This window comes from Pongo abelii, chromosome 2 (genome assembly GCF_028885655.2).
Source record: "Pongo abelii isolate AG06213 chromosome 2, NHGRI_mPonAbe1-v2.0_pri, whole genome shotgun sequence".
Classification (NCBI taxonomy): Eukaryota; Metazoa; Chordata; class Mammalia; order Primates; family Hominidae; genus Pongo; species Pongo abelii.
Genome location: NC_085928.1, coordinates 121,728,007 through 121,740,941, shown reverse-complemented (window position 1 = coordinate 121,740,941; position 12,935 = coordinate 121,728,007). Strand labels below are relative to the sequence as shown.

General features: G+C 45.1%; 1 protein-coding gene across 1 annotated transcript in view; it reads left to right on the top strand.

Annotated features, from left to right (window-relative positions):
- TRIM71 (tripartite motif containing 71) overlaps positions 1-11,420 on the top strand; it is a 79,091-nt gene extending 67,671 nt beyond the window's left edge. The window contains exons 3-4 of the mRNA XM_003776291.5: positions 3,455-3,589; positions 7,886-11,420. Coding sequence (XP_003776339.5) covers positions 3,455-3,589; positions 7,886-9,337 — 1,587 coding nt within the window. The 3' untranslated portion in view covers positions 9,338-11,420. The remainder of the gene's footprint in view (positions 1-3,454; positions 3,590-7,885) is intronic.
- The last annotated feature ends 1,515 nt before the right edge of the window (positions 11,421-12,935 follow it).

Below are 12,935 nucleotides of genomic sequence, written 5' to 3'. Positions count from 1 at the left end.
ATTATTATCATATATATTTGTTTTGAGACAGAGTCTTGCTCTGTCACCCAGGCTGGGGTGTGGTGGTGCAGTCACGTCTTGCTGCAGCTTCGATCTCCCAGGACTCAAGCAGTCCTTCCAGCTTAGCCTCCCAAGTAGATGGGACTATAGACAAGCGCCACCACGCCTGGCTAATTTATTTTTTTGTAGAGATGGGGTCTCACTCTTGGCCAGGCTGATCTCAAACTCCTGGGCTTAAGCTATCCTCCTGCCTCTGCCTTCCCAAAGTGCTGGGATTACAGGTGTGAGCCACCGTACCTGGTCCCAAATCTTAATAGCAATTCTTTTTCACCCTGACAGCAGAAGTTGGTTTCAATTTCAGATCTTGCCACTCCCAGAATTAGCTGGACGTAACCTCGCCACCTTATTCTGGGTTCTTGTAACCACAGCTTTCTTTCTTTTGTTCTCTCAGACAAAGCAGAAGAAGCTGCTTCTGCAGGTACTGTCTGCCTCAGTGTGCTCTTTGCCCCAGCAGTTCTCCCATACCTGTTTAACCATTTCCCTGTGCTAAATTCTGTTTAAATGTCTAGGGAGCTCTCTTGCTCTCTCTCTCTTGCTTTCTCTCTTTTTCCCTGGATGAATCCTGACAGCGTGAGATACTAAAAATGTATCAGTGCTATTATGATACCTGCTTATATGCATGCTTATCTGCTTGGCCATTCTAATTTTTTAACTTTTAGGTAATGTGGATGTAATATCTGTCTGCTTCACTTTATTGGCTTCTGTATTAGTTTATCGGGTCTGTTGTAACAATTTACCATAAACTGGATTACTTAAAACAGCAGGCCAGAAGGCCAAGATCAAGGTGTCAGGACCATGCCTCCCTCTGAAGGCCCTCAGGAAGACTCATTGCTTTCCTCATCCTGGCTTTTGGCAGTTGCCAGCATCCTTGGCTTGTACCTGCGTCAGTTTCTGTGTCTGCTTTGGTCTTCGCATGGCTTTGTTCTCTGTATCTGTGTCTGCACATGACCCTCTGAACATCAGTTTTGGGATTTAAGATTCAACTTAATCGACTATAACCTCATCTTAGCTAATTATATCTACAGAGACCCTATTTCCACACAAGGTCACATCCTGGCCCACATTTAGTTGAGCCTGATGTTTGGAGGGACAATATTTAACCCAACACAGCTACCTAGTGCTTTGGTAAACATGGTTATGGCTAGAGATGTGCAAATATAAAATTTATAGATTGTTCTGCTAATTGTTCTGCTAAATCCCAGGTGCCTTAACATGGGCTTTGTACTTAGCTCCTACTTTGACGTGTAATGGTACTTGAGACAGGATTGTAAAGGTGGAGCAGAAACATTACAGAAATGTGCTGTTCCCTTCCAGCTTCAGAAGGGAAGTGGCATCAGAACTGGGTTTGGAAATTTAGGGTGAAGCATTCCAGGCTGTGGATATCCTGTGAGCCCTCTGGATCTACCCAGTTCCTCTGTGAATCAGCTCAGTGGATCCTTAGGTCACACAGGATCTCCTTAGGCAGAGAATGCAGTGTGGCAGCTAACCACTGGAGTCATGGGTGGTGTGCTTTTTTGTTTTGTTTTGTTTAAATAGAGACCAGGTTTCACCATGTTGGCCAGGCTGGTCTTAAACTCCTGAGCTCAAGTGATTCGCCTGCCTCGGCCTCGCAAAGTGCTGGGATCACAGGCGTTAGCCTCTGTGCCCGGCCACCATGGGTGTTTTTGGGGCTGCACCTTTGAGCGTGTCTTGCATGCCATGAATGTGTCAGCTCTCATCCAGAGCAAGTCAAACTGTTGGGCAGGAAGAATATTCATAAAAATAAGGTAGATCGTGTATTGTATGATGATGCCATCTATATGAAATACCCAGAACAGGCCAGGCGCAGTGGCTCATGCCTGTAATGCCAGCACTTTGGGAGGCCTAGGTGGGCAGACCACTTGAGCCCAGGAGTTCGAGACCAGCCTAGGCAACATGACAAGATTCCTCCATCTCTATTTGGGGAAAAAAAAAAAAAAAAAAAAAGAAAGAAAGAAAGAAAGAAATGCCCAGGACAGACAGATCTATAGAGACACAGTAGGTTAGTGATCGCCATGGGGGAGAAGGAGGGAAGTGGAAATGACTCCTTAATGGTTACGGCCTTTGCTTTTTGGGTGGTGAAAATGTTCTGAAGTTAGATAGTGGTGGTGATTACACAACACTGAACATACTAAGTGTGACTAATGGTAAATTTTATGATAGGAGCTAAGTGGCCTGACGAGACATAATGGCTGAACTTTTGTCCCAGGTGTTTTATCAGCTGAGAACTATTAATAACAGTGTTTTACTCTGTGCCAGGTGCTGAGCTCAGCTCTACCCATGCATTGCTCTGCATTTCCCTCACATCTACACTTTACCAAGGTTGGAGAGGACCAGGAGCTTGTCCAAGGCCTTACAACTAGTAGGAGGCCCTAAACTAACCCAGGATTGGAACCTGGGTTACCTGTCTCCAGGGATGACTGGCCTGGTTTGCCCAGGACTGTCCCAGTTTTAGCATTGAAAGTTCCACATCCCAGAAACCCCTCAGTCCAGAGCAAACTGGATGATTGGTCACTCTGATTCCTAAGCCCATACCAGGCTCCAATTTGGGCTTCCCTGACATCCTTCTGATTGGATCACCTACACTGAAACCTGTTATACCAAGAGCAATCACTTTGGAATCCCTGATTTAATACCTTGGTATCTCAAATCCTTGTGGCTTTTCAAGACACACCATGTAATATTAATGAAAACACCATGCCTTCTGTCTGGATTAATTTTTTATGAACAATAATACGTCTGATTAAACTGGCTGATTTACTACGGCTGGTACAGGGTGGCGTGTGTGGTGACATGTAGATGGTCTCTGACCATGGGGCACAGCTTCTTAGGTAGATCGGGGGATATTCCCAGTGTGCACTTGGTGTTCGTTCTGGCTGGGATGAGCTGTGTTGCCAGTGCCTTGACAAAAGCAGGATGGATTAGCCACTACCCTGTCACACACCCTCACATAAGGGATGTTCCTGGCCTGCGGGGTTTCGCCTAGGCAGAGGGTGAGGCCAGGAAGTCTGGGGAGGCCGCTTGTGTGGCTGGAGTTGTACATTTTACATCTGATCCTCATTCCCAGTTTTCAGCTGTCACCCAGCTACACTGGTTTCGCTGTGTCAGAGTATCTCTTAATAGTTCTGACATTAACTGTGTAGGTGCTATTTCTCATGCAAAGAAATCCAGCTCTTGCCAGCAACTCCTTTAGTTACATGTCAGACAGATGCCAGTCTCTCCCTAAGTGCCTGTTTTCCTTCCAAGGGAGTGAATCAAGTGGTCTGGGAACCCAGGGTGTCAGCTTTTCAAGTCTGACAGAGCAGATTCAAATGTTTTGTATAAGGAATGATAGTCCTTCTAATGCCTTGAAGTTGTTTCTTTTTTGGTTTTCCAGCTGAGCATCGAGCAGGCCCAGACGGTGGCGGAACAGGTGGAGATGAAGGCGAAGGTTGTACAGTCGGAGGTCAAAGCCGTGACTGCGAGGCATAAGAAAGCTCTGGAGGAACGCGAGTGTGAGCTGCTGTGGAAGGTAACAGGGAGAGCTCCCCGACCCAGGCTGTGCCCACTCGGCTTCCATGAACCTCAGCAGCACTCTACGGGACTCTTTACAGATCCAGGAGCCAAGCTCTAAGTTTAAAACACTTGGTAATTTTCCAGAAAGTCTGTTGGCAGAAAGATGCAGGGGGTCCCTGGAACATTGTGGGTGCTGTCTGCGGTAAAACAACAAGAAGCCTTTTCAGAAGTACGTGGGTAACCAAGACTGGAAGCGGTCTCCAGTTTTATATTGCATTCACTCAAAAGGAGGCTGAAGAAGGGAGCATAGTCGAAACTGTTGTTAAGAAAGGCAGGCTGGTAGGAAACATCCCTATTTTTGGTGACCTGGCTGGTTGCACTTCCTGACCTCTTGTGGAAAACCAGTTTTCCTCTTCGGAGGGCAGTGAGTGTGTGTCCTTTCTTCCTGTTGGAGCAGGAAAGAGTGCTGAGCACACTAGTGTGCTGTTTAGATAAAAATCAGCTAGAAAGACTACTTGCCCCACCCAAGCCAGCATTCCAACTGTTCCTTTTGTGATTTTATGTCCCCACTCAGAAAGGAGGAGAGTTAAGTCTATGAAAGGGCCAGTACTCCATGCCAATTCTTTAACTATAATTACATTCTCTGAACACACGAAAAAGACTAGAGCTGATTTATAAGGGTATCCTTGTGGAGTGTGCGTGTTTCCATCTCCAAACAATATGATGATGGTGGGGATGGCACCTCAGTTTCTGCAAGTGACCTTTGCTAACTACTGTGCCCTACAATGTTCTGCAAGGTGTCCCTGGATTTTGCATTGCATTTTCCATTTAGTTAACTTCACAACTGGATGGATGCTTTCTGCCTCTTCTGACCTCTTAAGGAATATGGCTCAATTGCTTTCTGACAAGAAGAGACTTTGGAGGTGTTAGTCCAAGATTTTTAATTCAGCATTTTTTTTGAGCACCTTTGTGGGCATGACATCGTTTTCAGACACTCAGATGTCCCCATGGGTCTGCCAGTGTTATGCCACCCACGAATGTTAATTATAACTGAGGGGCCCACTTCTTGCAACCTGAGAGCTTTGTAGTGAACTCTGCCACAAACTCGCTCTTCTGGATTTCCTGATGAAAAAGGCCTTTGTGTGTGGGGGTTTCTGCCGCTTTCACCTTAGTTACCCTCCCTCCTGTGAGGCTGACCCACTGTCCTCTTTAAAGGCAATTCTGTTTCAGAAGAAATAGCAAGTTTTTACTCTTGGGAGAAGCCTGTTTGCAAGAAGAGTCCATCCCTTCTTCATTGTAGTAAGCAGTTTCTGCTTGCCCAAAAATTCATCTTCAGAGCATTCCAAAATAAGCTTCCTTATTTTGGACACTTTTGCTATAGAACCTTGCTCCAAATCCAAATCCTTTGGAACCTTGCTCCATCCTCTCTCTTTGACTAATTACTGACTTTTTTTTTTTTTTTTTCCTGTTCCTTCCCAGCAAATCCCTCTTACTTTGCCTGTCTCTGTCTGGGCATCTCTTTGTTACAAGTTTTGTTTTCCTGCATCTCTGGTTACTTTAAGATATATAAGTGCAAGGATTAAGACAACCCTGTTGTAAATATCCAGATGCCTCTCTTCATTCTTGGGCCTTACGTATTTCCAGTGGACTTGGCTACCTCATGGGGTTAGCTGCATATATATAGTTCATGGGTAAGAACCAAAGGTGGAGGTTTGGCCCAATGGGCAAATATTCTTTGATCTGTCCCCACGTGGGCCTCTCCATACACATGTATCCTGGTTCACTGAGCAGATGAAAAAGCAGGAATGAGTCGAAATCATATAATCACCCCTCCCACCCTAAAGGGAAATTCAGGTTGAAATCCAGCTCTTTCAACAGTGGACGCTTATTCTGAAATAGCCTTCTATGGCTTTCAGATCTGTAGAACAACTCAAGTTATGGTCCTCTGTGAAAACTATTTGGGTAAGTTCGTTCCCCTTCACAGGGGGAAATTGCTTAGAATTAGAGAACTTTTAAAGAATAGAGAAACTAATGTTTCATTGGTAAAACAAAATTCCATAATTCTAAATAGCATGGTTTGAGAACCTCAAGCAGGAATTATTTTGGCAGGTTAGAATCCATGTCCATATATATTATAGCATTTTAGATTTAAAGGGCTCTTTTGGAAATAATATAGACAAATTATTGCCAAAAGCGTGCTATCTTAAAATTTGGGGTACAGGGCTTCTCAGGTTCCCAGATGGGTTTTCAAAATCATTCTTAAAATACAGAAGTAAAGAGAAACTGGCCAACCACAGTGACTCACGCCTGTAATGCCAACACTTTGGGAGGCTGAGGTGGGAAGATTGCTTGAGTCCAGGATTTTGAGGGCACCCGTGGCAACATTAAGACCCCATCTCTACAAAAAAAAAAAAAAAAAAAATGGTGCTCTATGGTGGTGGTCTCTGTTCCCTCATTTGTTCCCCTTTAATACACATTTCCCAAACTAATCCTTTTGCGGTTTGTTGTTGTTGTTGTTTTGAGACAGAGTTTTGCTCTTGTTGCCCAGGCTGGAGTGCAGTGGCACGATCTCGGCTCACTGCAACCTTCGTCTCCTGGGTTCAAGCGATTCTCCTGCCTCAGCCTCCCAAGTAGCTGGGATTACAGGCACCTGCCACCACGCCTGGCTAGTTTTGTATTTTTAGTACAGACAGGGTCTCACTATGTCGGCCAGACTGGTTTTGAACTCCTGACCTCAGGTGGCCCACCCACCTTGGCCTCCCAAAGTGCTGAGATTACAAGCATGAGCCACTGTGCTGGGCCCCAAACTAATTCTTTAAGAACACGAATCTGTCATGTCACTCCCCTACTGAAAGCTGTGGTTGTGAAATGCTGAGCCTGTGCCCACAGCAGGACCTTTGTGCTGGCTGTTTCCTTTGCTGAGATAGCTCTCCCTATGTCCTTTTGCCTAGTCTCAACCTGTAGGTCTGAACTTGTGAAAGGCACTGTCCCTCAGCACTCTTTGTCTATATCAGGGCCCCTAGACACTGTCTTTCACATCCTTTTTCTACTTTTTAACACCTATCACTATCTGACATGATCCTTATTTCTTCGTTTGCTTTTAAATACTGCTTTTCTAAACTACAACTCTGTGTGAGCAAGGACCATATTTTATATTTTCTGTGGGTTACTGCAGTACCTCCAATGCCTGGCAAAGTGTAGGTGCTCAGTAAACTCCTTTGTCAAATGGCTGTTTTTGGTTTTGGTGGTGGGATCTTGCTATTTTTTTAAGGTGGGATCTTGCTGTATCGCCCAGGCTGGAGTGCAGTGGTTATTCACAAGTACAGTCATGGCACACTACAGACTCAGCCTCCTAGGCTCAAGTGATTCTTCCACCTCAGCTTCCCGAGTAGCTGGGACTACAGGTGCACAGCACTGTGCCCAGCACTAGATGGCTGTTTTTAACTTTTATTTTTTTTAATTTATAGCTTACAGAAAAGTTGCAGTAATAATAGTAACTCCATATATTCCTTCTCCAGATTTACTGATTATGTACGTTTTGTCCCAATTATTATTATTATTTTTTGAGACGGAGTCTCGCCCTGTTGCCTAGGTTGGAGTGCAGTGGTGTGATCTCTACTCACTGCAACCTCCGCCTTCTGGGTTCAAGCGATTCTACCCACATCAGCCTCCCAAATAGCTGGGATTACAGGCACCTGTCACCACACTTGGCTAATTTTTGTTATTTTTAGTAGAGACAGGGTTTTGCCATGTTGGCCAGGCTGGTCTCGAACTCCTGACCTCAGGTGATCTGCCTGCTTCGTCCTCCCAAAGTGCTGGGATTACAGGCATGAGGCGTGCGTGTATGTGTATGTGTGTGTGTGTGTATGTATGTGTATATATGTTTGCGATCTGAGAGTGAGTTGGCATATTGGAAACACAACGCCTTTACCCCTAATCACATTACAATTACAGAAATCAGGAAATTTGATTTTGATACAGTACTAGCATCTACTCCTCAGTCCATAATCAAGGTTTAACAATTGTCCCAACAGTGCTCTTCATAGCTAGCCACTCCCCCCAGTCCAGAGTCACTAATTACATATAGTTGTCCTGTTTCTAGTAACTATCCTCTGTAACCCAAAACAGTTCTTCAGGTTTTTTGGTCCATTTTGATTTTACTGCTTTTGAAGAAAGCCAGATGTCTTTTGTAGACCATCCCACAATACGTGTTTGTCTGATGCTTCCTTGTGATTAGTTGTGGCTTATGTGGTATTTTCTGTGCTTGGCTCTAAGCCTCTGTGTCTTTCTCCACTCTTGCTTTTCCCTCCAGGTAGAAAAGATCCGCCAGGTGAAAGCCAAGTCTCTGTACCTGCAGGTGGAGAAGCTGCGACAAAACCTCAACAAGCTTGAGAGCACCATCAGTGCCGTGCAGCAGGTCCTGGAGGAGGGTAGAGCACTAGACATCCTACTGGCCCGAGACCGGATGCTGGCCCAGGTGCAGGAGCTGAAGACCGTGCGGAGCCTCCTGCAGCCCCAGGAAGATGACCGAGTCATGTTCACACCCCCCGATCAGGCACTGTACCTTGCCATCAAGTCTTTTGGCTTTGTTAGCAGCGGGGCCTTTGCACCACTCACCAAGGCCACGGGCGATGGCCTCAAGCGCGCCCTCCAGGGTAAGGTGGCCTCCTTCACGGTCATTGGTTATGACCACGATGGTGAGCCCCGCCTCTCAGGAGGTGACCTGATGTCGGCTGTGGTCCTGGGCCCTGATGGCAACCTGTTTGCTGCAGAGGTGAGTGATCAGCAGAATGGGACATATGTGGTGAGTTACCGGCCCCAGCTGGAGGGTGAGCATCTGGTATCTGTGACACTGTGCAACCAGCACATTGAGAACAGCCCTTTCAAGGTGGTGGTCAAGTCAGGCCGCAGCTACGTGGGCATTGGGCTCCCGGGCCTGAGCTTCGGCAGTGAGGGTGACAGCGATGGCAAGCTCTGCCGCCCTTGGGGTGTGAGTGTAGACAAGGAGGGCTACATCATCGTCGCCGACCGCAGCAACAACCGCATCCAGGTGTTCAAGCCCTGCGGTGCCTTCCACCACAAATTTGGCACCCTGGGCTCCCGGCCTGGGCAGTTCGACCGACCAGCCGGCGTGGCCTGTGACGCCTCACGCAGGATCGTGGTGGCTGACAAGGACAATCATCGCATCCAGATCTTCACCTTCGAGGGCCAGTTCCTCCTCAAGTTTGGTGAGAAAGGAACCAAGAATGGGCAGTTCAATTACCCTTGGGATGTGGCGGTGAATTCTGAGGGCAAGATCCTGGTCTCAGACACGAGGAACCACCGGATCCAGCTGTTTGGGCCTGATGGTGTCTTCCTAAATAAGTATGGCTTCGAGGGGGCTCTCTGGAAGCACTTTGACTCCCCACGGGGTGTGGCCTTCAACCATGAGGGCCACTTGGTGGTCACCGACTTCAACAACCACCGGCTCCTGGTTATTCACCCCGACTGCCAGTCGGCACGCTTTCTGGGCTCGGAGGGCACGGGCAATGGGCAGTTCCTGCGCCCACAAGGGGTAGCTGTGGACCAGGAAGGGCGCATCATTGTGGCGGATTCCAGGAACCATCGGGTACAGATGTTTGAATCCAACGGCAGCTTCCTGTGCAAGTTTGGTGCTCAAGGCAGCGGCTTTGGGCAGATGGACCGCCCTTCCGGCATCGCCATCACCCCCGATGGAATGATCGTTGTGGTAGACTTTGGCAACAATCGAATCCTCGTCTTCTAATTGCATTTCCTAGGTTTCTGTGTTTGGGGTGTGTGTGTGTGTCTCTCTCCCTCCCTCTCTCTCTCTCTCTTTTTGAATTTCAAAGAAGAAACAGTCTCAGGGAAATTTCTTTTTTCTTTCTTTTTTTTTTTTTTTAAGAAAGAACAAGAAAAGTACAACATTGCTTAAGTCCTACCTCATCTTTATTTTTTTACAGATGAATGTACTTATCTTTTCTGCAGGGATTGAGCCTGTGAAGTGATAATTTCTATCTACCTCATAAATCTTTACATTTCCTTCTGCAACAGGCCCTCTCTTCCCCTCCTCAGTGGAGTTTGCGTTTCCCTCTTCCCCTGCGTGGGGCATGATATGCACAAGCCTGGCATCTGTATGGCTGGGAGGGCACTGGATGTGTGTGGTGGGGTGTATTCTGTAGATTGAGCCAAGGAAACACAAAAAAAAACTACTAAGTAAAAAAACAAAAAACTATAAAACTTGGAAAAAATAGGATTTGAAATGCATAATTATAGAGTATCTGTGTTCTTGAGAATACTGTGTTTATATGGGGTTTAGATTATGTTGTGTTGTTTTGATCTTTTTGGAAAATCTTCTCTTTTTTTAAATGCTGCAACAGAGAAATTTCCTCTGTTCTTTCTTTATACCTCAGTGTGTTTAACATCCTCTTCTGCATCTTTTCTTGATCTTAGACGTTGTGGCTGTGGCTTGCTAGCCAAGAAAAGCAGACCCTTCATATTTTAGGGTACATAATCTTTGTTTATTTTAAGGGAGGGCGTGTGCGTGTTTGTTTCAAAGCCATCTTGCGCCCAAGTAGTAAAGCTGAAAATGACACACTGCCTCCCAAAGAACCTCTCCTTTTCACACTTTGGTTTCTTAGAAAAATATATAGATGGTAGCTCAGGATGTTTGATTAAACGTATTCTCAAAAGTTATGCTTTCTTATTTTGCTGTTAGGTTATAAAGGGTTAAATGGAAGGAAAAAGGAAATTAACCTCATTCTCAGAGAGAGGGTTTTCAGGCATGGGCTGACGTGGACATGAATGTGGGTGGACATGCGTGTGCTGAGGGAATCAGGGAGCACATTAAAGAACAAGGCACCCCCAAACTATAGGAACTCCACAGAAAGGGCAGGGTCCGTCCTGACCCCCGAGTGCATGTTGTTCTGTAGTACTAGGGGTTTCTTTTCCTAAGAAGAGTAGGCAAAGGAAAGAACTTTTATTTTACAAGCACAATTTTTTTCCTGCTTTGAAAGTTCAGGGAAATAGAAGGTTTGAAAGTCAAATTAATACCAACAGCCCAGTCCCACTCCCTCTGCTTGGGTCACTTTTTATAGGATTGTTTGCACCCAGGCCATGCTTTAGGACCTCATGGTTAACATGAATCCCCCCGCCTCCCCTCCCCCCCAAGGCCTTTGAATATAAAGGATCTAGAAACCAAATTGTCCCAACCTGAAATGTAGGATGTAATGTCTTTTCTTAAACCTGTAACTCGGTACCAAAGAATGAAAATTTAAGGCTCCCACTGCAGAACTGTGGGGTAGAATCTGTGTCACTTTACAGGATTGGTTGGTTGTAAGCTGGACTTGGGTACAAAACTTGTGCTTCTGGGCATTGTCTGTCTTTCAAGTGCAAAGCAGATGTAGCTGATACCCTGCTTGTCAGAACCCAGTGGGTTCCTGCATTGCCCCAAATACTGAAATAACCAAATTCTGGAGGAGCCCTCCTCAGGGAAAAGAGGGACTCTCAAACAAACGTCAGTGACTTACAAGGGAGACCTCTTGTTTAAAGACTTACGGATCAACTTCTGTTCCTCTATTTAAGAGAAATTTCTATTGCAAAATGGGTATAGTTTTAAATGAGCAGAACAGATTAACAAATGGAGCAATTTGTTTCTGTTATCCCAATAGAAAAGGAGATGATGGGGACAATGTGACAAGTCAATCAAGTTGCTTTTCCCGTACACCTCTTTTGGACGTTTAATTTACTACTACTACTACAAGCTACTCTGTCTCTTCCCATTGCTTTAATTCTAGGGTTTCTGAGTGACCAAAATGGGAAGAAAAAAAAAAAATCTCACAGAGGAGGACTGCATGCAATAAAAGATTCAAAAGTTGGAAAGTAGCTTCAAACTGCTGCTGGCTCCCAGCTGCTGTTACAGGGTGGGAAGGTGTTAGGAAATCTTGTTTGTTAGAAGCTCCTTTTACTGTAGAATTTAATAGTGAATCATTCCCCAATGCCTATTCAGTTGCCTTTTGGCCATTAAGCTCTAAGTTCTTTGGTAAAGAGTTAATATAATTAAACATTTTTACTGTTTTCTATTTTGGAGTAACTTGGTGCTGATCTTCCTTCCCTTTCCCCAGCTGCCCAACAAGCCACCCTTTAAACACCAAAGACAACTGGTTTTAAATGCTTGAAAAAAATTTTATTGAGGAGATGGATCTTGATTAAAATCTTTTCATCATCATTTTCATTCTGCTCCTTTCTTTCTAATTTCCCCAGATGTAGGAAAATTTTGGGACCTGAATGAGAAATGTTCTTGGTGCATAACAGTAACTAGAGCTCCTTACTTGACGTTTTACTATGGATATGATTGAAAAGCCAAGATTTTCGCTCCATGGCTGAAATTATCAGGTCTTAATTTACAGACTTATAAATTTGCAGGCTTAGAGCATCTAGAACTATCCCCTGAAATATGTGTGTAGGTCAGAGATACTACCTCTTTGTCCTCAGTGATGGTATATCTCCTTACCTTTCTGTACCCAAAATGGTGCATGACTGGTATTTGAGAAACATGGTCACATTTGGAAAGCTTTTGTTTTTAAAACATTGGCCGTTTTTGGCTGCCCGCGGTTGACTCCTGACCCATAGGGATTGGTGCGAAGCACTTTGGAGAGTGTTTATTGTATGATGTGAAATGTTCTAAATCAAAGAAAGATGATAAAAGCCAACATTTGGCAGTCCCTAGTGTGAAACTGTGAAAAGTACCTGTGTTTAAATGCATAATCTCCTGCCCAGGTAATGCCAGGTAGCCAGGAGTTGGGTCAAAGAAGGGAGTCTTCATCCTGATGGAAAAAATAAGGTCCTGGGTATTATGAGGTAGGAGAATAAAAAGGTTTCTGGGGAGTAAGTATGACAATTAGTAGTCCCCATGGAGGTCTGATCTGGTCAGGTGGCAAGGGTTGGGTGGGGTATGATGTAAGCTCAGTTTATGTGTGGAGATGCCCATTGGGTTTGGGTATATAGTTTTGAGTATTGAGATGTTTAAAGGACATCTAACCCATAGGTTAAAACTACTTTTGCTTGACACTGACTTAACATTTCAAAAGTGTTATTTTTGGTCCCAAGATCTAATGCTGTCTCAGAACATGTGCCCTGTTGTGGCTGCAAGTGGCACTCAAGTTGACTAGAGCACAGTGACCTGGGCTGTACCCCAAGTGCACTAACTCCTCAATGCCCTTTTAAGTCTAACTTATTTGGGAAATACATAACAAAGGGTACCATAAACCGAATCCAAATTACGTGTTGGGCCAAAAATGTTGCCAGAACTGAGGCACTTTGTGATGGAGTTGCAAGAGAATAGCTTGAGATTGGCTCAGTCTGAT